Source organism: Falco biarmicus, chromosome W (genome assembly GCF_023638135.1).
Source record: "Falco biarmicus isolate bFalBia1 chromosome W, bFalBia1.pri, whole genome shotgun sequence".
Classification (NCBI taxonomy): Eukaryota; Metazoa; Chordata; class Aves; order Falconiformes; family Falconidae; genus Falco; species Falco biarmicus.
In genome coordinates this window covers 24,265,898-24,288,312 of record NC_079310.1, presented here as the reverse complement: position 1 = coordinate 24,288,312, position 22,415 = coordinate 24,265,898, and the positions used below count along the sequence as shown (strand labels likewise).

Here is a 22,415-nt window from a genome sequence, read left to right as displayed (position 1 = left end):
GTCGCGACCATCGTGGCGGTGCGTGTGGGGGTGAAACTGAAAGTGAAGGGCTTGGGCCGCGGTGAAGCGGAACTGAGTCGCTGGCTCTTTCCCATGAGTGCCTGAGCTACTCCCGGCCCGAGCATGTCGGATAGTTTCGACCGAGCTCCAGGTGCTGGCCGGGGTCGAGGAGGCAGCGTGGGTGTGTCGGAGAATGGCGGTGGGGCCTGTTTCGGGGGTAGTGGTTTCCACAGTTCAGGCTCGGCTGAGCAGCACAAGTCAGGCGGCCTCTTTCCGCAGCAGGAACCGTTGCGGCCTCCGAGGACGGCGCCGCTGGGCACTGGAAACGCAGGTACTGGCTGCCGTGCAGCGGCCCCCTCCGCTTTTCCGGAGGCCCCTGATGCCGAAGCTGTTGGGGAGCGGCCTCCTAAACTCCGGCGCGTTCCCTTCCTTTGCGTGCACTGCCCTGCTCCTGCTTCGCTTGCTGCTCCGACAACCCCCCACCCCCCCCCATCCCCTTCGCCGTTCTGTTGCGAGTGGGGTCCCGGGACTTACACACACGCGCACACACACACTCCTCCCTTCGGCCTGCTCACAGAGACGCGTCCTTTCTCCCACACCCTACACCTAAGTACTGAGTGGCCACCATGGCCTGAGGGCTAGGGCTCTGCGCATCCCGGGCGCCTGCCTGGCTACTCACGGCACGGTATGGAGATGAGCTGCGTAGTTGGCCTGACAAGTGCACTTTTCCTTAGATGGAGTGCTCATGTTTCTGAGCTATGGACCTGTGCCTAAGTAAAGGTGTGATGTTGCTTTGCAGCCTGCTTAACAACACCTCTCTGTCCGTCCCTCCCTTTCTGTGCCTGCACATCTGTATGTGTGTTTTATCCATTTGTTAATCTGATTGCAAATGGTCTCAGTCTTCCCCTTATTGAAGAGCTCTTTAACTCTGATCTAAAGGTTTACCAAAAAATAAACCCAACCCAACAGTAACATAAAGTATTGTTTGCTGGTTAGCTTTTTCAGGTAGATATCAGATTCTGTTTTCAATAAATTTAGGAGCTAATCTATAAAGATAGATTTGGAAAATGTGGTTTAAAACCCCCGTTACATAGGGTTTTTTTGCAAATGGTGTACGAGAGCGATGATAGTTAAGTGTCTTTCAGGATTATGCTAAAAATTACTCATGTCTTCCATTTATTGACCTTCAAAGCCTTGCCTTTGCATCTGAAATCTATGAAAACCCCACAAAACCAGCAATCATATCAGAAAAATATGTACTAGTTTCTCAGGTTAGCTCTTTTAGAAAACATGTTTTCATAGGGGAGGAGAAGGCTCTTCCCCCCCCTTTTTTTTGTGTCACCTTCACATGAACATTGTGTTTGCTTTCTACATGACAGAAAGGCATCTATAGTTTGCTAAAGTGAAAACTTTATCCACATTTAAGAAGAAACCAAAATATTTGAAGTATATTTCTAGTATAAGTGTATTTAAAATCCAAAAAGTGATGTACTCTGTGAATAAATACTAATTTAGCAATTTCTAAGAAAAGCTGTTAACAAAAACTTTTCAGAACACCTGCAACTTGCAAGAATTCCATCTGGATCGCAAGATAAAGTTTTAGTTCCTGATTCTGGACCAGAAATGGCTGAATCTCAGGTGGCTGTGGCTCCTGTGGTAACATCAAAGTTGTCTGTTAAAGCACCTGAGTTTTATCCATCAGGATACAACCAGAACTTCAATCAGAACTTTGCAGTGAGTGTTTATCTTCTCTTTTTAGTATGTACAAATTTACTTATCTTCAAATTAACAATGTTTTCTTGAGATCTTGTGTATCAGATAACTTGGATGCTGCATTTGCTGAAGAGATTCCAAAAAATTCAGATGACAGCCTCCAGAGACACAGCCAGAATGTTAAGTGATAATGAGTGAATGTTATGCTGCATGTGAGTGCCTTTAGTGTGAGATATTTTGCTAAAGCTTGCTGCACATAACAGCATTCCTTGTTGATTACACCAAGCATTGATTATACCCAACATCAAAGTAAGCTGTCTTTTTGGTGACTGCCTCTGTTGTAGTTACATCTGCACTGCATTTTAAGTAAAAGCTTAGCTGCACTTTTATTCAGATTTCACAGTTTTTTGAAGCAAGTGTGGGAGAAAGCTTGAACTTTAGTTTTTTGAAGCACAGGCTTTGTCTTTCCTAAATTTACTGTGCTATAGGTATGATTGTCCATGACTGCCTAACTTCTATGTACCATTGTGTGTATGTGTCTTTTTAATTCCTTCAGTGATATTGTATTGCCAAAGGGCAAAAAAGCAGGGTTAGGCTTATTCCTAGCAGTTAACCTACCCACATACGTAATATGAAATATATTTGCAGCCAGACTAAGGGTAATCTCAGATCAATATTGTAGGTTTGTTACATGATAAAAGTTGATATTTCTTATTTTCTATTCCCCTTGTCTTCCATATTATTGCTGCACTAATTCTACTCCAGGGAAGATCTATGTGAATTCTTGGAATATCTTTTTGTTATGTTATGCAAGCAGACAAATTCTGGTACTATGTATAAATAGATGGGAACTATTTTACAAATACAATCAAGTGATAATCAACAATTATACTGAAACAAATAGATTTTTAATAACTTGCAGAAAAATACTTTATTTGAATGCTAAACATGGTGGTTTGGTGTTTTGAAGTTTTTTCCTCACAGTAAAATCTATGTTGTCTGGATGTTACCAGCTTTGCCAGCTTACTGAATAAAATCACTATCCTGGATAATACAAGCCCATAGCCAATATACAACTGTTGACAAATGCCAATACGAACATGCTTCAGTGAATGGATAATCTAGGGGGAAAAATGCTACTTTGCCCCAGTATGTTACATGTTTCCTATAAAGAAAAAATGCCATTTTGAATGGCATGCCTGTGCATATGTATAATTACAAAGTTTTGAGGCCAGCAGTGTTGCTTTTTAGGTTTCATAAACTGGGTCCACCTGCAATAAAAATAAGGAATTTAACATACCTTACTATTACACAGATTTTTATCATGAATTTTAGAATTTGAATCAAAACAAAGTTTTGAAAAACTTCTGTTTTTCTGATTTAGAATTAATAATTAGCTTTCACTTATAATGTTGCCTGGAATTTTTAGATCTGAAAACTCACATTGGTTTTGCTATTTATTAGGCAATTATTGTTTTAGAAATAATGTGTTGATATCTTGTTTGATTGTACATTACTGTAATTACTATTTGTGTCCATATAACACTTGATTATTAGATTAATTAATCTCCAGTTAGTTCTGATACTCAAAATTATCGGTTACCTATGAAGATACTTTAAGGCAGGGGTCCTCAAACTATGGCCCGTGGGCTGGATACGGCCCCCCAGGGTCCTCAATCCGGCCCCCGGTATTTACAGAACCCCCCCGCCGGGGGTTGGGGGGGGGAAACCAAGCAGCCGCAGATGACTGCCTGCCACTGCATCCGCGCCGGCCCCCTGGTTAAAAAGTTTGAGGACCCCTGCTTTAAGGGGTACAGCATCCAAGGCATACTAGAATTTTTAGAAAAGGACTGTGGTGGGTTGACCTTGGCTGGATGCCAGGTGCCCACCAAGCTGCTCTATCACTTCCCTCCTCAGAAGAACAGGGAGAGGGGAGAAAATAAGATGGAAAAACCCCAACTTGTGGGTCAAGATAAAGGCAGTTTAATGAAGCAATAGCAAAAGTCACATGTGAGGAAGCGAAGGAAAACAAAAGATGTTATTCTCTGCTTCCCATCAGCAGGTGATGTTTGACCACTTCCCAGGAAGCAGGGCTTCAGTACACATAGCAATTGCTCCAGAAGACAAATGTCATAAATAATGAATGCCCCTTCTTCCTCCTCCTTTCTCTTAGCTTTTATATCTGAGCAGACATCATATGGTATGGAATATCCCTTTGGTCACTTTGGGACAGCTGTCCTGGCTGTCCCCTCCCAAGATCTTGCCCACCCCCAGCCTACTGGTGAGAGGCAGGGGGACTGTTGGTGCGACAGCCTTGATGCCATGGGAGCACTGCTCAGCAGTAGCCAAAACACTGGTGTGTTATCACCACCTTTCTAGCTACCAATACAAAGCACAGCACTGTGAGGGCTGCTATGGGGCTCAGCCAGACCCAATACATCAGGACTTTGGGGAGGAAAGACATCTGTGGTATTCTCTGTTTCTATACAGATGTCTATCCCATAGGAATTTGTGGATGTCTGCAGTAGAATTGGTGACTAGATTTAGGTTTGGATTGCCAGTAGGAAATGTCAGGCTTGTTCTCTGGCATGGGTATATGAAAATAATATGGCTGTCACTCCATCAGAAGGGCATAATGTTCTCACTTATAGTTTTAGGAGTGAGATTTGTATTATCTTAGGTGGAATCTCCCCCCAGCCTCTCTCTTTTTTTTTTTTTTTTTTTTTTCCCCCCCCCCCCCCCGTGTGAACCTATACACTCCTGTTAGCCAACTACTGTTTAAAAATAACCAAGAGGAATTTGCTTTACTTTCCCTTAACTGTTACAATATGTGGTGTTGTCTTCTCTGTTAAATCTTAAAATCTGCCAGTGAGAAACACAAGTGGTTTATGTCTAGAAGTTACTGGAGTAAATCTAATTAGTTTTGATAGTATCAAGTGTTACTAATTTACCAATATACAACATATAATAATGTTTGATTTATTAATTTATGTTCCCTGGAATAGTTACTAAAACCTAGACTGCCTTTGAAGTTGCATATTTAGTATAGGTAGATGAATGTGGTGCTGAGTTTAGCCTCTGTGTTTAGTCTTTTAATTACAAAATGGGAAGAGGAGTATGAATACAGGGACACCAATATACTAAATGGGATTGGAGCCCCTTCCAGAACAAGGATGTTTTCCTCCAAGATTGAATTTTTATCAGGTGAGGTTGAGAAGATACCTTCCTCTGTGCTAAATGAGGATCTTTTAACAACCTGATGGCTGTCAGAAAGAGCAGCAGCTTTTACTAGCTACAGCAACTGTATCCCTTACAACCTGTATGGAGAGGTTTTGAACAGGTGGTTTGGAGAGATGCTAGTTCAGCCATATGTGACTAAGCTGCAGTTGTTGCAAGGTAATGTCCTAGTTCTGTGGAACAAAATAGTTTAACTTTATTGTACAGAACTTTTACTGGGCCATTTGAAATTGCCTAGTAAAAGCTGATTTCCTTTAGAGAAATAGAGTATTTAGCAAGTTACACAGAGGCCTGTTAGCTTTTATTTTTGGCTTCATAAGCTCCAGTTAGAATCGTAGAATACTTTAGGTTGGAAAGGACCTCTGAAGTTCTTCTGGTTCAATCCCCAACTCAAAGCAAAACCAATTTGGATCAGGCTGTTGAAGGCTTTATCCTTATGAGTAGTAACAATTTGCCACCATTTCCTTAAACCCTTTTTTTTTTTTTTTCCTATTTCTGGTGGGACACATTAAGTAACTGTCTTCAGTATTCACTGGGCAAATATTCTACTTAATTAAATATCTGTAGTGGGTTTGTGTGGCAAGGTTTTGATAGCAGAGGGTCTACAGGGGTGGCTTCTGTGAGAAGATGCTAGAAGCTTCCCCTATGTCTGATGGAATCAATGCCAGCTGGCTCCAAGATGGACCCACTGCTGGCCAAAACCAAGTCAATCAGTGATAGTAGTGCCTCTGCGATAGCATATTTAAGAAGGGGGAAAAAAATCTGCACAACAGAATTGCAGCAGAAGAGAGGAGTGAGAATATGTGAGAGCAACAACTCTGCAGACAACAAGGTCAGTGCAGACGGAGGGGGAGGAGGTGCTCCTGTTGCTGGAGCAGAGATTCCCTGGCAGCCTGTGGTGAAGACCATGGTGAGGCAGGCTGTCCCCCTGCAGCCTGTGGAGGTTAACAGTGGAGCAGATATCCACCTGCAGTCTGTGGAGGACCCCACATCAGAGCAGGTGGATGCCCAAAGGAGGCTGTGACCCCATGGGAAGCCCATGCTGGAGCATGTTTTCTGGTGGGACTTGTGACCCTTTGGGGGACCCATGCTGGAGCAGTCTGTTCCTGAAGGACTGCACCCCGTGGGAGGGAGCCACACTGGAGCAGTGTGTGAGGAACTGCAGCCTGTAGGAAGGACTCGTTGGAAAAGTTCATGGAGGACTGTCTCTTGTGGGAGGGACCCCATGCTGGAGCAGGGGAAGAGTGTGAGGAGGAAGAAGCGACAGAGGCAATGTGTGATGAACTGACCGTAACCACCATTTCCTGTTCCCCTGCACTTCTGGGGGGGGGGGGAGGTAGAGAAATCGGGAGTGAAGTTAATCCTGGGAAGAAGGGAGGGGTGGGGTGAAGGTGTTATTAAGTTTTGTTTTTTAGTTCTCATTATCCTACTCTGGTTTGAATGGTAATAAATTAAGCTAATTTCCCGAATTCAAGTCTGTTTTGCCTGTGACATAATTGTTGAGTGATCTCCCTGTTCTTATCTTGACCCATGAGCCTCTTGGTTGTTTGGTTTTTTTCTCCCCTGTCCAACTAAGGAGGGGGAGTGACAGAGTGGCTTTGGTGGGCACCTGGCATCCAGCCAGGGTCAAATTACCACAACGTCATAAGAAATGTTTCTAGTTTTTCTTCAGTTATATTGATGTGTCCCTCATTAGCTTAAGTTGTATACCCTTACAACATGGATCTTTGAAGAATTTTGGAAAATCTGCATTTCCCCCCACACGTTCTTCACAACTTGTGAAATTAATGTCAGTACTTGATTTTCATCAGTGTATAGCTGTCTTGCTCCGCAGTTCATATCCAGGGCTTTTATCTTTCACAGATTCGTGTCGTTTCACAGTAGAGAAGAGACGAAAGCGTTTTGAAGACAGAAAGTAAAGATATCCCCTCATTAAGGGAGGGGTGGTGGGGAAAAGGAGAATATAATTATTGACTTTATAAATATATTCATGTCCACTAAGTAAAGAAGAACTGGTTTATCGTTTTTAGCTCATTTTTTCATTACAGTAGATAGATGTTAAATCTTTTTCATGCTAAATAGTAGATCAGTTGAGAATTCTGATATCCTGTATGTTACCCTTATGTCTTGAATCACTAATTAGAAGTCAGTTCTTTAGCAATCTTTTTTCAGGCTCCTGTTTGTGCTTCTGAGATCTCATATGAGATACTTCTCACAATCTTTTGTATAGTGTGACAAAGTAAATTTTTTGTACTGTTATTACTAGTTACATCACAAAGTATGTTGCTTCCTATGTTATTCCTCTCATATACTAGCATTGTAATAATTCAGAACAGCATTGACTTTAGAGACTGTTGCATACATTCATTTTTGAATGGACAAAATTAGCAGCCTTCTGTTCCATCAGCAGAAGCATAAACATTGATAAAGTGGTATTGTTCCCAGCTCCCCCTTTCTTTAGGGACTAGGTGCATTTAGGTCTGATTTTTAACCTCAGTAACTGCAAATTAATGCAATACCATTTGAATAGTTTCATTTCATGCCTTGTAGTCTTTCATCCATTGCCAAGAGATGCAAATTTGTTGACTTTAAAAGATCAGTTTTCCTGGCTGTGTTTTATACATGGGAATGCTATGCTGTACTGTATTTCTGTAATTTCTCCCCCTCCTGCATATTTTGGAGCATTTTTGCACTCTATGTAAGCTCAAAATATTTTGTTTCCAATTTCAATTATTTTTTCTTCTACAGTTCATATATCTGTAGCACAGATTGTGTGCACATCAGGAAAGAGTGTTGAGCCTCAGTTTGGTAGTTTTATTCTTTACTTTGTTAGTTGATCTTACACCTAATTTGGCAAACTGATTTCTTTTAAATCTGTATTTTGATGTCTTTTGCTGGGAGACCCTAATCTATAAAAACATGTTACCTAGTTCTTTAAGATGATAGGACTACTGGAGCATTCTGATACATTGAGGTCTATGCTCTCTAAAAATGTTTAAGTGAACTGTGTAATGAAAATCACTATCAAATATGCAGAGTATCAGGAGTTACTCAAGACTAAGGACTATATGGTTACTTCAGGAGATAATAAGTGTAACAACTTTATTTTAGGTTCCTTTTAAATAGCTGGTATATTGTTTCACTACTATAGGATTCATCCTTTGAAGATGGATATGATGGCTATCTGACTTTGGCAGAATATGTACAAGACTTCCTAAATCATCTCGCCGAGCAACCAGGTTGTTTTGAAACTGAAATAGAGCAGTTTGCCAAAACACTGAATGGCTGGGTCACTGCAGATGAAACTTTGCAAGAACTTGTTGAACTCGTATATCAGCAGGTAGCCTGTGTATTCTGTCTTATAACACGGATGTTATGCCTCTGTTACCTAGTGTCCAAGACATGCATGCTAGTATTATTATATAATTTTCCCTACATAGTATTTTAACAGTTTGATTTTTTTTTCTTTTTAGACTGAAACGTACAGGGAAAGATTTTTCTCAATAAACTGAAATGATAGCTCAAGTATGGGATACTTGGCTGGTTGATAGATTTCCATGATTTACTCTGTTTCCTTTGCTGTGTATTTGAATCTCCTGGGTCACATACTAGAATTGAAATTACAACAGTTATAAAGGAGTTACATTTGAATTGCTGGATTTATATAGTATGGACTGAAGAAACTCTTAAGCAATGTCAGCTGTACATTTTTATCCTACAAAAAATTCTTCATAATACTTATAAATTTATTTTTTTTAAATACCAAGGAATTAAATATCTACCTACTGTACACATCACCCTTTGGGAAATGCTCTTTTACCGACAGGCTTTGTTCTTCATTTGGAATTATACCTATTTCAGAACAGCGTAGTTGGAAAAAAGGAAAGCTAGTCTGCTGGTAACTAGGTCCAGTCCCATTGATGGCCATGGAAATGAGGACAGAGACCTTGAACTGAACTCTGTACTAATTGGGGAGCCATTGGAAAGAACAGCTTAATGTGTGTTGCTAAGCAAATGAGCTGCTGTTACAATTTTCTGGGCTTGCTGCAGAGAATGAAGTCATGCTTGTGCTTGCTATTTATTACATTGGGGGTGTCACTTTCCTGAGTTGCTTTCAAATTCTGCCTTGAAGAATGTAAACTTTATTTACCTTTTAAGTGCAAATACTTGCAGAATTTTTTTACTGTGAAATAATCTGGGGTATGTAGAAGCTGCATGACTAGTCATTGTACAGAACTGTAGAGTCTTAAGTTTCTTATTATAATTACAGAATTGATGCACGTTTAATTCAGAACAGTTTAGTTAGATGTTAAGATTACCTGTTCTGTGTTTGGCAGCATCATTTTCCCATCCTTTATTTGGACTCATGGAGAATAGTTAATAAAAGATGAAAATATTCCATATAACTTTATTGGAAGAAAAAAAAAGATGAATTTATCCTATTTATAACTTTATATATGTTAAATAGACTCATTTAATGTAAGTCTTTTAATGTTGCCCCTTCTTCTCTACCTATTTAAAATGAGTCCAATGTTAAGGTTGGCTATGCCTTCCTTAACTGAGAAGCATTGAGTGTTATCAGTCTGAAATATAACAGTTTTATGTGAAAAATAAAATATAGCTCAATGCAAAATGCTGTCCTAGTATCCAAAAGCATATGATTTTAGCTGTTATATGTCTGTGTACAATAGTGTTTGAGTGTCAGTCAAATATGCTTATTATTCTTCTGTCGAGCTTCTGCTCAAGTATTTGTTTCCTCGTCCTGGTTTATCACAAAACTTCAATTAAAATTTCTGAAGTATGTTTATAAGCATCTGCTTCAGTGATGTTTGAGCAGATTTATAGATGCTAGGTTTGTGAAGGAAAAAGGCCAAAATGAAAGAAACCCAAGTCCTGTACAGTCTTCTCTTCATCTGGGTATCGGGTATCATAGCCTGTCTATAAGAATGAATTATCTACTTCCCCCTGTTCTTCCTAATCCATTTATGTCTCAACAGAGTGAAGTGCCAGTTCTCTTGTCTTCCAAAAGCTGAACACTCTGACTTCATGGATTAAGAATCTTGACTGTTTAGTTAATACAGTGGATAGTTGCTGTTACAGCAACTAAAATTTCTCAAGATACATATTGGTAGACTAGCCTTCATGTTTAGATTGTAACTTTTTGAGTTGGAGGTAAACTGGGATTACCAAGCAACAGTAATTCAGGGAAGATGTTATTATACTATAATGATTGGTTATGAAGATGATGTGAGGTGGTTTTCTTTGGTCTCTGTGTGCTATGCCAGGTCATAATACCCAAAATTGAATTGTTTCAGTATTTGATGCAACCACAAATACAGACCAACTAATTAGGAAGATAATGGTTTTAAAAAATACACGAGGTTTGAGGAAGTCGGGTGTGGGTTTGGTTGTGTTATTTTTAGGAAAGAGTAATTTAAGTGATGTTTTTTGCCTTATAAAAAGGGAGGCATCTCTTCTAGTCCAAGGAACTGATTGAATCAAAGCACCAAAAAGCTCGTTTGCTATTTCACATGCCTCTTATGGGAAACTAAAGTAGAATTGACTATCTTAAGTAATTAACTTAAGTAATTAAATTTGTTGTATCTTCCAAAGATACCTCAGTTCTTTCCAGCAATGTTATGCACATAGTACAGTTACATTGAGTGTATATTTTCCTCTGCCTGTAGAAGATAACTAGCTATAATGCAATGACATGATAATGGCAAGATGCTTTTTTCAAACATGTTAGAAGGAGAAGTATGCAAGGACATCTATAGCACTAATAGATGATCAAGATGTAAAAGGAACGTTCAAAGATGATAAAGCCAAAGGAGAAATTTAATGAATTATAAGTATCCCTGGTTTTGGGGGTTTTTTTTGGTAGAGTTACTTAGACCAGAACATCTTTTCACTGAAGCTGTATCTGAGAAATAATCTCAAATTCAACTCTTGTTAAAAGAGAGTTCAAAACAAATGAGCAGTAATAAATGGCCAAAATAAGGGGATGTTCTGCTTTAAGTTCTAAGAGAGGTTGAATGTAGACACTCATGAAAAAAGTAATTGGGAATTCATCTCTTGAAATTTTCAAGTATCGGATTTAAAGCAAAATATTTTTCAGACAGTGTGTGTTGTGGAATCTTGTTGCCACCACCTGTTTTTAGATGATAAAAGTATAAATGTTCAACAGTAACTGTATTTGTTTTAGAAAAAAGGACTCATCAAGAGCTATTAACTGTAATGATACAGTTTTAATATCTGAATCAGGAGTTTGCTATTCTGTAGTTTAATTAATCTTCTGCTCTTCAATTATCTAGTCAACTGTTGTTAAACACAGTTTTCCAAAAAGCTTTTAAAGGCATTTCCTGATAACCTAATAATGACTTTTATGAATAATTTATTTTTCCATTTTTATTTTGGAAGGCCACATCTGTCCCAAATTTTTCCTACATGGGAGCACGGTTGTGTAACTATCTATCTCACCATCTAACTATTAGTTCGCAAAGTGGGAACTTCCGACAGTTGTTACTTCAAAGGTCAGTGTCAGCATGTTATTTTAAGTGCATTACTTTCTTAGGTTGTCTTTCTCTTTTTGTATGTAACTCTTAACATAGCATGCAGAGAGGTACATATTTAAAATAGAAGTTTAGATTGAGGATTATTAATGCACAGGTACATACTGGATATCAAATACATATATTTAAAATAATTTTATATTTTTAAATATGGAAATAGGACTCAATTCGGGGTTCTGTAGGCTCTTTTGATCTGTGTATATTAGACTGGTACTGAATTACAGGGTAAATGTAATGCAGTACATAGAGAGAATCCCCAACCCTGGACTGAAAAGCTAGTCAACTTTATACTAAATGCACATACATGTACTGTCCTTGTCCTTTGACTCTTATTTCATTGTGTTTTTTCTTTAATTACTTTTCTGGCTGCAGTTGTGTAAAGATTATTCATTGATTGGCTAACTGACTTTACGCCTATGAAGTAGATGCATAAAATCCAGGATAAATTTCTTCAATTTTCAGTTACTACAGAATTTGAGGGCTTATGGTTTAATAATTATTAGACTTCATAGTTGATAAAAAAAGCAATGTTTTTCAAATGGATGCATTTCCTTTTAAATCTTACTGTATGACATTTGAAGGAGTAGTACACTTCAATACTTAAGAATTCTTTAGAAATTAGCCTTTTTTCTTTAAGGACTTTTGGCTTTCTAAGCTTCAGGCTTGCTCCTTATTTTAAAAGTTTCATTTAGTCCACTTATGTTTAGGAGCAAAGGAATGATAAACTTAAAAGATCATCAAAATGCATTGCTGTTAATTGAGAATGGTACCTTATGGAGAAGCTGATTTCCCCCCCCCCCCCTTATCCCAAAGCAGATGAGTCTTTTTGCCTTCAAAGTTATCACTTTTATCTTGTGGTTGGCTTTGGTGGGTGTTTTGTGTGTGTGTGTTTGTTTTTGTTTAAACTATGTTTGTTACTTGAACAATACATTGAAGGAATTCCCTGTTAATGTTGGATTATCTGACTCCTGGTTTTAGAGCCAATCCAACGGATAACATTCCTTTTGGCACCCTGAAGCCATAAATTTAAAGTTGTTTATGTTTTTATTGCTAATATGGATGGAATTGGGGGGAAAGAGGGAGATAAACAAGCTAACAATATGAATACAGAGAACTCCTGTTTCTCAGCCTAAGTTTCTGCTTCAAATTTTTTTATTTCAACTCCTTAAATTTTTCAGTTTCTCAGTTTCTCTTAATCTATTACATAACCATTGAGAATATGTTGGAGGTTGTCTTGCTTTCCTTCTTATTTCAAATATTTTTTAATTTGGTTTTGAACTGCTATGTGAACTTGTATATTTTTGACACAGGTGTTAAATACTAGAAAATTACCCCACTGCCATGTTATCTTAATCCTCAGTATCTGCATTTATATCTAAATTATGCATCACTTTCACTTAAAATGATGGGATCAAGAATTTATCTAATAAGTGTAAAGGCCTCTAAGACAATGTGGGCAGCACCCTGAAAGGGGGAAAATGTCTTTCAGAGTATACCTACTTTTATTTCTGTTATGTTTGGATGCCCATGTTAAACTTCCTGGACCCATATTCTAATATATAACCTGTGTAACTTAATTGTCTTTTGATTTTTACAGGTTGCAATTTGCTCTATTTCATTCTGCTGTCTTGGACATCTCAGTGCTTGAAAACAATCATGTAATCATATGTATTCATCTAGAAGAATAAAAATCCACATTGTCTTTGTGAAGTCCTCTCACTTCCTTCACAAATGCTGAATGCTAGGAAGTATGATTTAACAGTTTTAATGCAGTGAATAAGTTCTTAGCATTCTATTAAATAAGTAGCATGATACATATGTTGGGATGTCTACAGATTATATGATTTTTGTTTTAATGTCTTCAGGTGTCAAACAGAGTATGAAAACAGAGATGAAGCTGCCAAAGGAGACAAGACTACTAGAAAACAATTTCATGCCTTTGTGTTGTTCTTAGCTGAACTTTACGTTAACCTAGAGGTAAGATGGCAGTTGCATGTCAGATGGTTCTTCATTAATTTTTGTTGTGTTTAGGTAAACACTAAAATGGAATATCATTTGAGATGTGTTTTTTTAAGGGAGAGGGGAATAAAGTAAAAGAACTTTAGAACAGTTTCATTATAATGTGTGTCCAAGAAACAGATAAACAAAAAAGGACAAGATCACCAGAAGAGAAGTCTATAAAGATATTTTTTTTTTAATAAAAAGAAAAATTAGTAAGAATTCATAAAAAGAACCAGCCATAAATCACCTTTGGAATTAAGCTTTTGGTATTTTCTTTTGTCTGGTAAAACTACCATATTATTGCACTTAACCGACATAGGAAATGTTACAACCTAGCAGAAGCAGATCAGTATCAGTAACCCATGTAAATCAATATTCAGCTACTAATAGGAGCTATTATCAAATGCTTGAGGAAGATGTGGGAATCTTCAAAATGAGCAATTAAAAATGCAGACCTTTAAAGAGATTTCTTCAAAGGTTGAGTCCTAGGCTTATACATAAAGCATGAAATCTTATATCTAAATCAGTTTTTTGTATCTGATCTGTACAAAAAACTGTATGTGCACATAATTCTTTTACTCTTATACCTGTGAGTTTGATAAGGTCACTGACTGCTGTAGTGCCCTTAAAAATATATTTTTCACTGGATTATTTCAAAGATTTGATTTAAGCAGACACCATAAAAAAACGTTCTGCTGGCATGAGGAAAGAAAACTCTCTGACTCTTCCATTTTTGTTCATAAGTGGGCCTTGAAATCTAGTTTTCACTTGCTAGAATTAAAAAGGAATTTTTCCAAAGGATTTGGGGGAGGCGGAGCTGCCCAGATTGGAGTATACCATTTATTTTTAAACTGTTTTCTATAATTTTTAAATGTATCGAGTGCCTTCTAGAAGTAAGCTACTCTACAGCTATAGAGAATGCATAATGTAGGATGGGAAAGAGCATGGGATTCTGAGAATTTGGGATGATGTGGACTACTTGCCAGGCATTTTGCAGCTTTTCTTTGCAATTCATTAGCAAAGAAACAAAATGCTATGCAAGCATTGTTATGTATATGTCAGAATACTAAGCATACTACTCAAAGTCTGTGTTCTAGAATAGTTACAGTATTTAGCATATTCTTCCAACTGAAAAGGTCAGCAATGTTAATCACAAATCAAATCATACAGCATTTGAGAGAGAAAATGTGACTAAATTAATTTCTAAACCTGAAGTCTTTTAGATGTGGTTTGTTTTTTTAAAATATATTTTTCAGATTAAAGGAACAAAGGGACAGGTAACACGTGCAGAAATTCTTCAAGAAGGCCTTCGGGAATTACTAAATGCGCTCTTCTCTAATCCTGTGGATAATAATTTGATGTGTGCAGTGAAGCTGCTGAAGGTGAGACAGTAGTTTTAAAAGAAGAAAAATTAGTTTTTAATTCTTTTAAATATATCATCATAGTTCTGAATGAAAGAGGGAAGCTCATGAGCACTACTTGTTTATATAATGTAGATCATAATATATTTTAAATACAAATACTAAGATACTTTGATTTTTTTCTTCTTAAGATTTTTTTTTTTTTCATCTGGAATAAGTAAAAATAGGATACGTGACAGCTGATGGTAGAAAGTGAGGAAAATGAGACATGGTCATATATAGTTCCTGCTGGTGAACCAGTGTGTGTGTGTGTGGGAATCAAAAGCCTATTTCTTTGTGCCACAGGCTAGAATGGATTTCTGGGCCACAGATTCAAGATCCAGCCTAACAGAGTTAGCCACATCACATGATCCCTTCTGTAGGTCAGCACTATAGTATGTGGTTAACAGCTATAAATGAAGTAATATGGAGAGATTTCTAATTATGGGTAATTAGAAATTGATAATTTATTAGGTAAAAGGATGGGAGGGAGTGTGTCAATGCATCCCAAGTAACAGGATGGTCAAATGCAATCTCCATGTCCCACTGATGCGCAACTTCAGAAAGATGAAGTGTAATGATTTTTCACAAGAAATCACTGCAGTATTAAAAAAATGTTACATGTATGCATTTTGTTGTAATGTGACTGTTTCACAGTGTAATTAAATTGCTGGAGAGTTGTTTCAAAATCATGTTTCAAGACTGAAAGGAGGAAAGTGAACTTCTCGGCAACATAAACATTGGACATAGAGTTATTTTAGACTACAGACAGTATGATAAACTATGCGCAAGGTCTATTAATCTGTTTAGTAAAAAGATATAGGAGATTGGGACCTTTGACCCTCTGGTAGTTGCACACTGCATCTAAATGTTATGGATTGTTACAGAATCTCTTCTGTTGACAGTTTCTTAAAGTTTATAATTTGTTTAAAAAAGAATATATTACTAATTCCTTGTCTTTAGTTGACAGGCTCAGTTTTAGAAGATGCCTGGAAAGAAAAAGGAAAGAATGATATGGAGGAAATGATTCAGAGAATTGAAAATGTTGTTTTGGATGCAAACTGTAGCAGGTGAGAAGATAAATTTGTGTGCACTGATTTGTTTTTATATTAAACGGAACACCTTAAAAATCTTCAAGAACAAGGAACATGTCCAAAACTACCTTAAAAATTTACATTTATGAAAAATAAGGTGATATTTGGTCACTTCCTATGTAACAAAAAGTAATTTTCAGTTGGGATGTGTGTGTTTCACTTTTGGGTTTTTTTTATTTTTATCTTTTATTAGAGATGCATGTTTCACTTAATGAGATGGTGGTGTGTGTTTGGTGGTTTTCTTGTTTGTTTTGTTTTTTTAAAAACCTTTAAATGTTGAAATCTCCCTTAAGTGCTTTAGGCTATAAAAGCATGTATAAATAAAAAAATGCAGTACTGGTGATATCTCATAGTTTATATTTAATGCTGTTATATTCAGATTTAAAAGTATAGTATACAAATCACTATAAATGTAAGGGCAAAATGGAATATGCTTTATTTTTCTTCTCCCTGGAGAATATACCTTTTTGGCAGGTTCTTAGTACAAGCTGGAAAAGAATAAATAGTTGGCTAATGTATTCTGTTTCTCAATTTGCAATTAACTGCATGCATGAGGTTATCTTATTCTGCCTGCTGTATTTCATCCTCATTCTTGCAAACTTACTAAAAAACAGATAGAGGGTTCAGATGTTGTGACCTCAACTCTTTCCACACGGAGGGAGGACAGCATGTAGCTTGTAGCATCTGTTGGTTAAAATTTAGCTGTCTCCCAGGGAAGATGAGGAAAAATCTTGCTTCAGGAACCAGAGAAAATAGATAGCACAAGCCCAAGGCTTCAAAGACACAGAAGTATGAACTTCTTTTAATACAGGAAACAACTGATGATTTTTTTTTTTCCTCCCCTTAATGAGACTCACTGAACTTTTCTTCATGGACTTGCTTAAAAGAAGAAAGCAATTTCTTTTATTCTAGGGATTAAATGGATGGTTGTCGCAGCACTCCCCAAACTATCAAGCTGCAACAAGGTCTTTTACCATCTCATACCAACACACTCTTCATGCAGGTCCCTCTGCTGCCTTTTCCTTGTCTTTCCTCACCCAGGGCATACATTCTCTCCTCTCTCTGCTTCTTCTTCCTCTCTTCTTTGGCTGCTCCCTCTTCATTAGCTGCCCAACCTCTCAACAGAACCAGCCACAGCTGCACCTTATCTACATCATCCAACCCACCACCCCTGAAGCCAGCCCACAGCTGTATATTATCAATGCTAATTAACCTGCCTTCATTCCTCTACAGATGGTGACATCTAATGTATTGGAGACATTACTTTTCATTGTTGACTACAGAACTGCAATGTGATTTAGAGAGCTAAAGTTAGGAGCACAAATTAGATGATTAAAATACAATTTGAAGATCACCCCCTATTTTCCTCAGTACTATCCTTTTATAAGAAAAGGATTTATTCCTCAACTTGTGCTGCAGGTTTCATATCTTGATTTTAAAACTATAGCAGTTTCTATTTCATATGGACTCCTGCACCACAGAGGAAGTAGAGGGAGTGAGTGTCTCATAATTGAGAGGGACACATAAAGCATCTAGACTTGCAGGAGAAAAAAACCCCTAACTCAAAATTATCTGCAGACTGGGCCAAATTTTGTCCTTTTTGGAGCTTTTCTTGACATTTAGATATCTAGTATATGCAAGATATAGCCCAATTATTGCTTAGCACAAAACATTCTAACTTTTATGGTGCTTATGTTTATTTCAGAGATGTGAAACACATGCTTCTGAAACTAGTAGAACTACGATCAAGTAACTGGGGTAGAGTTCATGGAACTTCTCCACATACAGAAGCTACCCCTGAAAATGACCCAAACTATTTTATGGTAAGAATGTAGACAACTTCAGTTCCTTAATGTGAATTTAACTTGATTTATAGACAATCATATTGCTGAAAGCTGCAAACAACTGTCTCTGAACGCATATAACTTACTGTATAACTTTATTCTTAGAATGAACCAACATTTTATACTTCTGATGGTGTTCCTTTCACTGCAGCAGATCCAGGTATGTCACAAGCTTAGCATACCTGTCTTCTCAATCTTCTTTAAAAAGTTGTAATTAAGTTTATGTCCTGTTGAAGTACATAAAAAGTTGTTCTTAAAATATCTGAAACTCATACAACTTAAGACAAAATTATGTCAGAATTCCTGGCTTAGTGTAACACATGCCTTATTCTGTATTAAAAGAAGGTAAATGCTTGAAATGGAGAATGTGCATTTGAGTTCATATAGTTCAGAAGAATTTATGCCATAGTCATCGGTGCTCGGTACCTCCAGGAAGCCAGAAATCTTCAAGTCATCTTTTGTTTGTCCTTTGTTAGTAGCAAAAGGATTTGTTTCTGCCTTGGTTGGTTTGTTTTCTATAATCTGAGCACAACATGGCATGACATCATTTGAGGTAAAGACATCTGTGACTACCTTTACAGTTCTCTGGGAAGATAGATATCATTCTTAGAGGTTGATTAATGTCCTGAGAAAACACTGTAGCAGGAGGTTTTTTCTATAATGTTTCATGCCACTTACAGTTTCATTAAATAGGCTATTTTCAAACTGTATAGATGTATGTTAATTTAGAGGGCTAGTCTTGTGTATTACTTGGTCTTATTTTTACTATGCCAGATTACCAAGAAAAATACCAAGAGTTGCTTGAAAGAGTGAATTTGTTTCCAGATTATGAAGAAAATGGAACAGATTTATCAGGACCTGGAGATCAGTATGTTTTCTTTTTGAGTGATAGTTGGTGGTGGTTTTTGTTTGTTTCATTGTTTTGGGTTGGTTTTAACAGTAGTTATTTTTACTGTAGACTTAGGAATCCAATCTTGACAAAAATGAAACTAAATAATATAATTATTATTTAGCTCTACAATGGAAGTTATGTATTTGCTCAGGTTTAAGTTGGTTTGTAATCACACAAGTTTGAAACAAATTTTATATTTATCCGAGTAGGGCAATTAAATTTCAGATATTTTTTGCACATGTACAAACATACTCTCTTCTACGTTTAAAAAAAAACCAAACATGCAAGCAAAATGAAGCAATAGACCTTCAGGTGTTGGTAGTGAGGCAACCTAAATTCAACTGATGCACATACACATCCTAACTAGAAATTACAAAATTTTCAGTGTCTTTCAAAGGGAGGAGGTTATTAAGTTTCTCTCCTCAGGATAAGTAGCATTCCCTCAATTAAATGGCTATTCGATATTTCTGTAGAACAAGAAAAGCAACCTAATGGCAAAAGGGGAAGCAATAGATGGGAATATAGTCTGATTTTCTGACGCTGGTTTATAAGAATTTGATAGGAAAACAGTGAAAGAATTACAGTCTAAAATAAATTGCTCTGAACTTTGTACTCATCTGGTTGAAGGAGGAGTTTCAGATCATTATTTGATACACAAAAATATTTTCAGTGTTGTGTTTTGTGTGATAAGAGTGCTGGTCTGGATTGATGTTTTTATTAGTAAATTAGAAAACTTAGATGACACCTAGCTCAGGGGAGTTGCAGGAGCTTTGGAAGATAAATTAGAGATGTCATCAGAAATCAACAAGCTCATACTGTGGAAAAAACTACCCTCATGAACTGCTGTACTTAGAACAAATTAAATGCAAAATGGAGGCAGATAGCAGTTAAACACAGCAAATCTGAAGTGACATGTGGAAGACTGTGAGTCAACCTTCATGCAAGGTGACTGTGGAACCTTCTTTATTGAAGTCTTAAGAAAAGCTCAGACAAATCTGTCCTGATCCTCTGTCAACTATTTCTCATGACTGACATCAGGGAGAAGGGTTCTATGTTGAGTTCCTTTTAAAGTCTATACTTCTACAGGAAAGGAGGAACAAATAAATATGTAGACCGCTTCTTTAATGTGTATGCCGATTCCCTTGTTTGGAACTAAGGCACAGAAGATAATAAGCTGGGCACCTGAAACTAATGCACACTTTGAGAGTCAATAGCTGCTGACTTATTTTAAGGCCATTTAGCATTATAGACACTATCATGTTCAAGCTACAACTCTGTTGTCCTAGTTTATGGTGATGAATGCTCCAGTTGGACTTAAACAAGGAACACTCAAGTTACTTCCCAATAACTGTGAGGAGAAAGCAAGCTATTCAGTAATCCTCATCACTTCCCAGCTTTATTTTGAAACTCTGTGGTAGTCTCCACTCTGTGCAATACTAATTATCATTAATGGGATCCGGTCTTTTCTCTGACCTAAATGAGACGGATTTTTTCTGAAAGACTCGTTACCATGTAATAGAAGGTAATATAAGGCAGATGCAAAAGGGAGGTAAATTAAGTTTGCCTTCTTTCATATATGAACAAATAGGAATACAGGTTTTTCTATATAAATATATTTTTTCTGACTAGCGTGCAACTGAGAAAGTTGATGCAGTATTTGAACTTGGATGTTAACCAACTATAATTATGCTAATATTATGCTAATTATGTTTTTGTAAATACATCCGTGCAAGTGCATTATTAAATCTTGGAAAGTTTTTATCGTATTATTGTATTTTGCCATCATCTTGGAAACTATTTTCGTCTCTTAATCTGTGGACAGCATAAGATGATCTAAAATGGAGAGTGTAGCAATTTGTATGTATCTATGCTGCTTTAAGGCTTCTGTTTGTTTCCCTAGTACCCATAATTTTTTACTTCTTTGTCACCTTTTAGTAAATGTCATAATTAACTACTACTTATAAAGCTCTGTGTTATATTTGACATCTACATAAATATTTCACTTATTTACTGTTTCTGAAAACCTGTATGTAAACTTAACATTTTTTTGTGGGGTGTGTTTTGTTTTTTTTTTTAAGGTGTTTTGATGACCTTGATGACCAGATGGATCCAGAAATTGAAGAAGCATATGAAAAATTCTGTCTAGAATCAGAACATAAGAGAGAACAGTGAGATGTTACACATTAATGTTAGATTATTAAACCAGTTTAGGTATGGATAGAATACAGGGGGATACAAAAATTGTAGCAAAATAAGGAAGTTTACCTTAGTACTTGGAAAAAGTTATATAATTTCCATTTTGTTAAACAAAATCTGCCAAAACCTGTAAACTTATGCCCTGTAACTTAAAATGCTGTGTATATATCATAGTTTATTTTATGAACAGGTATATGAACAATGTTTTGGCTGTAATAAAATTGATTTTAAAAGTATCATAATGGAAATTAAAATTTAATGGAGAACTGTCCCATAAAATTTCTCTGAGGGGGGATAAAGAGGAAGAATAACTTCATCTAAATTGAATTGCTTGCTTGGTTTAATATACATTAGGACTTATCAGATCTTGTATATGGTAAAAAGGTATTTAACTAAAGAGCATATGATCCAAATACAGACTTATTTTATTTTATTTTTTTAGATCAAAATCATGAAATCATGAGAAGTGGTTTGTGAAGGATTTGTTCAAAGGCTTGCCATTGCTCAGGGCCCCATTTCAAATCATTCTTTAGGGTCATGTGATAGAGAGGGCTTACAATCATACTGTAGTTTGGAATGTGCAAATGTTCAGCCATCCCCAGGAAAGCAGGGCTCCATCACATGTAACGGTTACTTGGGAAGACAAACACCATAATGCCAAATGTCCCCCCCTTCCTCCTTCTTCCCCCAGTTTATATACTCAGCATGATGTCATATGGTATGGAATACCTCTTTGGCTAGCTTGGGTCACCTGTCCTGGCTGTGTCCCCTCCCAAGTTCTTGTGCCCCTCTGGCCCTCTCCCTGGTAAGGCCCAAGGAACTGAAAAGTCCTTGATTTAGTATAAACATCACCCAGCAACAACTGAAAACATCAGTGTCCTATCAACATTGTTCTCACATCAGAGCCAAAACACAGCACTGCACCAGCTACTAAGAAGAAAGTGAACTCTATCCCAGCTGAAACCAGGACACTTCTGCTGCTGTGTTGCCCCATATGATGATGTCATCAATGTATTGCAGATGTCCTGGAGCTTCACCCTCTTCCAGTGCAGCCTGGATCAGTCCATGGCAGATGGTAGGGCTGTTTCCACCCCCGGGGCAGTCAATTCCAGGTGCATTGGATGCCCCTCCAAGTGAATGCAAACTGTGGTCTGCACGCTGCAGCCAAAGGGATTGAGAAAAGCGCATTTGCAATATCATTTGTGGCGTACCACTTGGCTGCCTTTGATTCCAGTTCATATTGAAGTTTTAGCATATCTGGTACAGCAGCACTCAATGGCGGTGTGACTTCATTCAGGCCACAATAGTCCAATGTTAGTCTCCATTCTTCATTAGGCTTTTGCACTGGCTATATGGGGCTACTAAAGGGTGAACGGGTTCTGCTGATCACTCCTTGGCTCTCCAGTTGACAAATCAGCTCCTGGATGGGAATCGGGGAGTCTTGGTTGGTGCGGTATTGCCACTGG

At 37.4% G+C, this 22,415-nt stretch overlaps 1 protein-coding gene across 2 annotated transcripts; it reads left to right on the top strand.

Annotated features, from left to right (window-relative positions):
- Positions 1-21,215, top strand: LOC130141867 (polyadenylate-binding protein-interacting protein 1-like). 2 transcript variants are annotated; one of them, XM_056323110.1, is made up of 11 exons: positions 1-331; positions 1,553-1,734; positions 8,102-8,290; positions 11,371-11,483; positions 13,388-13,499; positions 14,780-14,905; positions 15,887-15,993; positions 17,723-17,840; positions 17,967-18,021; positions 18,636-18,729; positions 20,832-21,215. In XM_056323110.1, exons 1-11 carry the CDS (start codon positions 124-126, stop codon positions 20,923-20,925), a joined length of 1,398 nt encoding a protein of 465 aa, XP_056179085.1. In that variant the 5' UTR covers positions 1-123; the 3' UTR covers positions 20,926-21,215. The 2 variants fall into 2 exon arrangements, with proteins under 2 accessions (XP_056179085.1, XP_056179086.1); XM_056323111.1 differs by lacking the exon at positions 18,636-18,729.
- The last annotated feature ends 1,200 nt before the right edge of the window (positions 21,216-22,415 follow it).

Excerpts from the sequence above, each read along its gene's own strand:
- LOC130141867 (XM_056323110.1), top strand. The coding sequence starts at position 124 with ATGTCGGATAGTTTCGACCGAGCTCCAGGTGCTGGCCGGGGTCGAGGA. Across the intron at positions 15,994-17,722 it reads TTGGATGCAAACTGTAGCAG|AGATGTGAAACACATGCTTC; the intron begins GTGAGAAGATAA and ends TGTTTATTTCAG. Across the intron at positions 18,022-18,635 it reads TTTCACTGCAGCAGATCCAG|ATTACCAAGAAAAATACCAA; the intron begins GTATGTCACAAG and ends TTACTATGCCAG.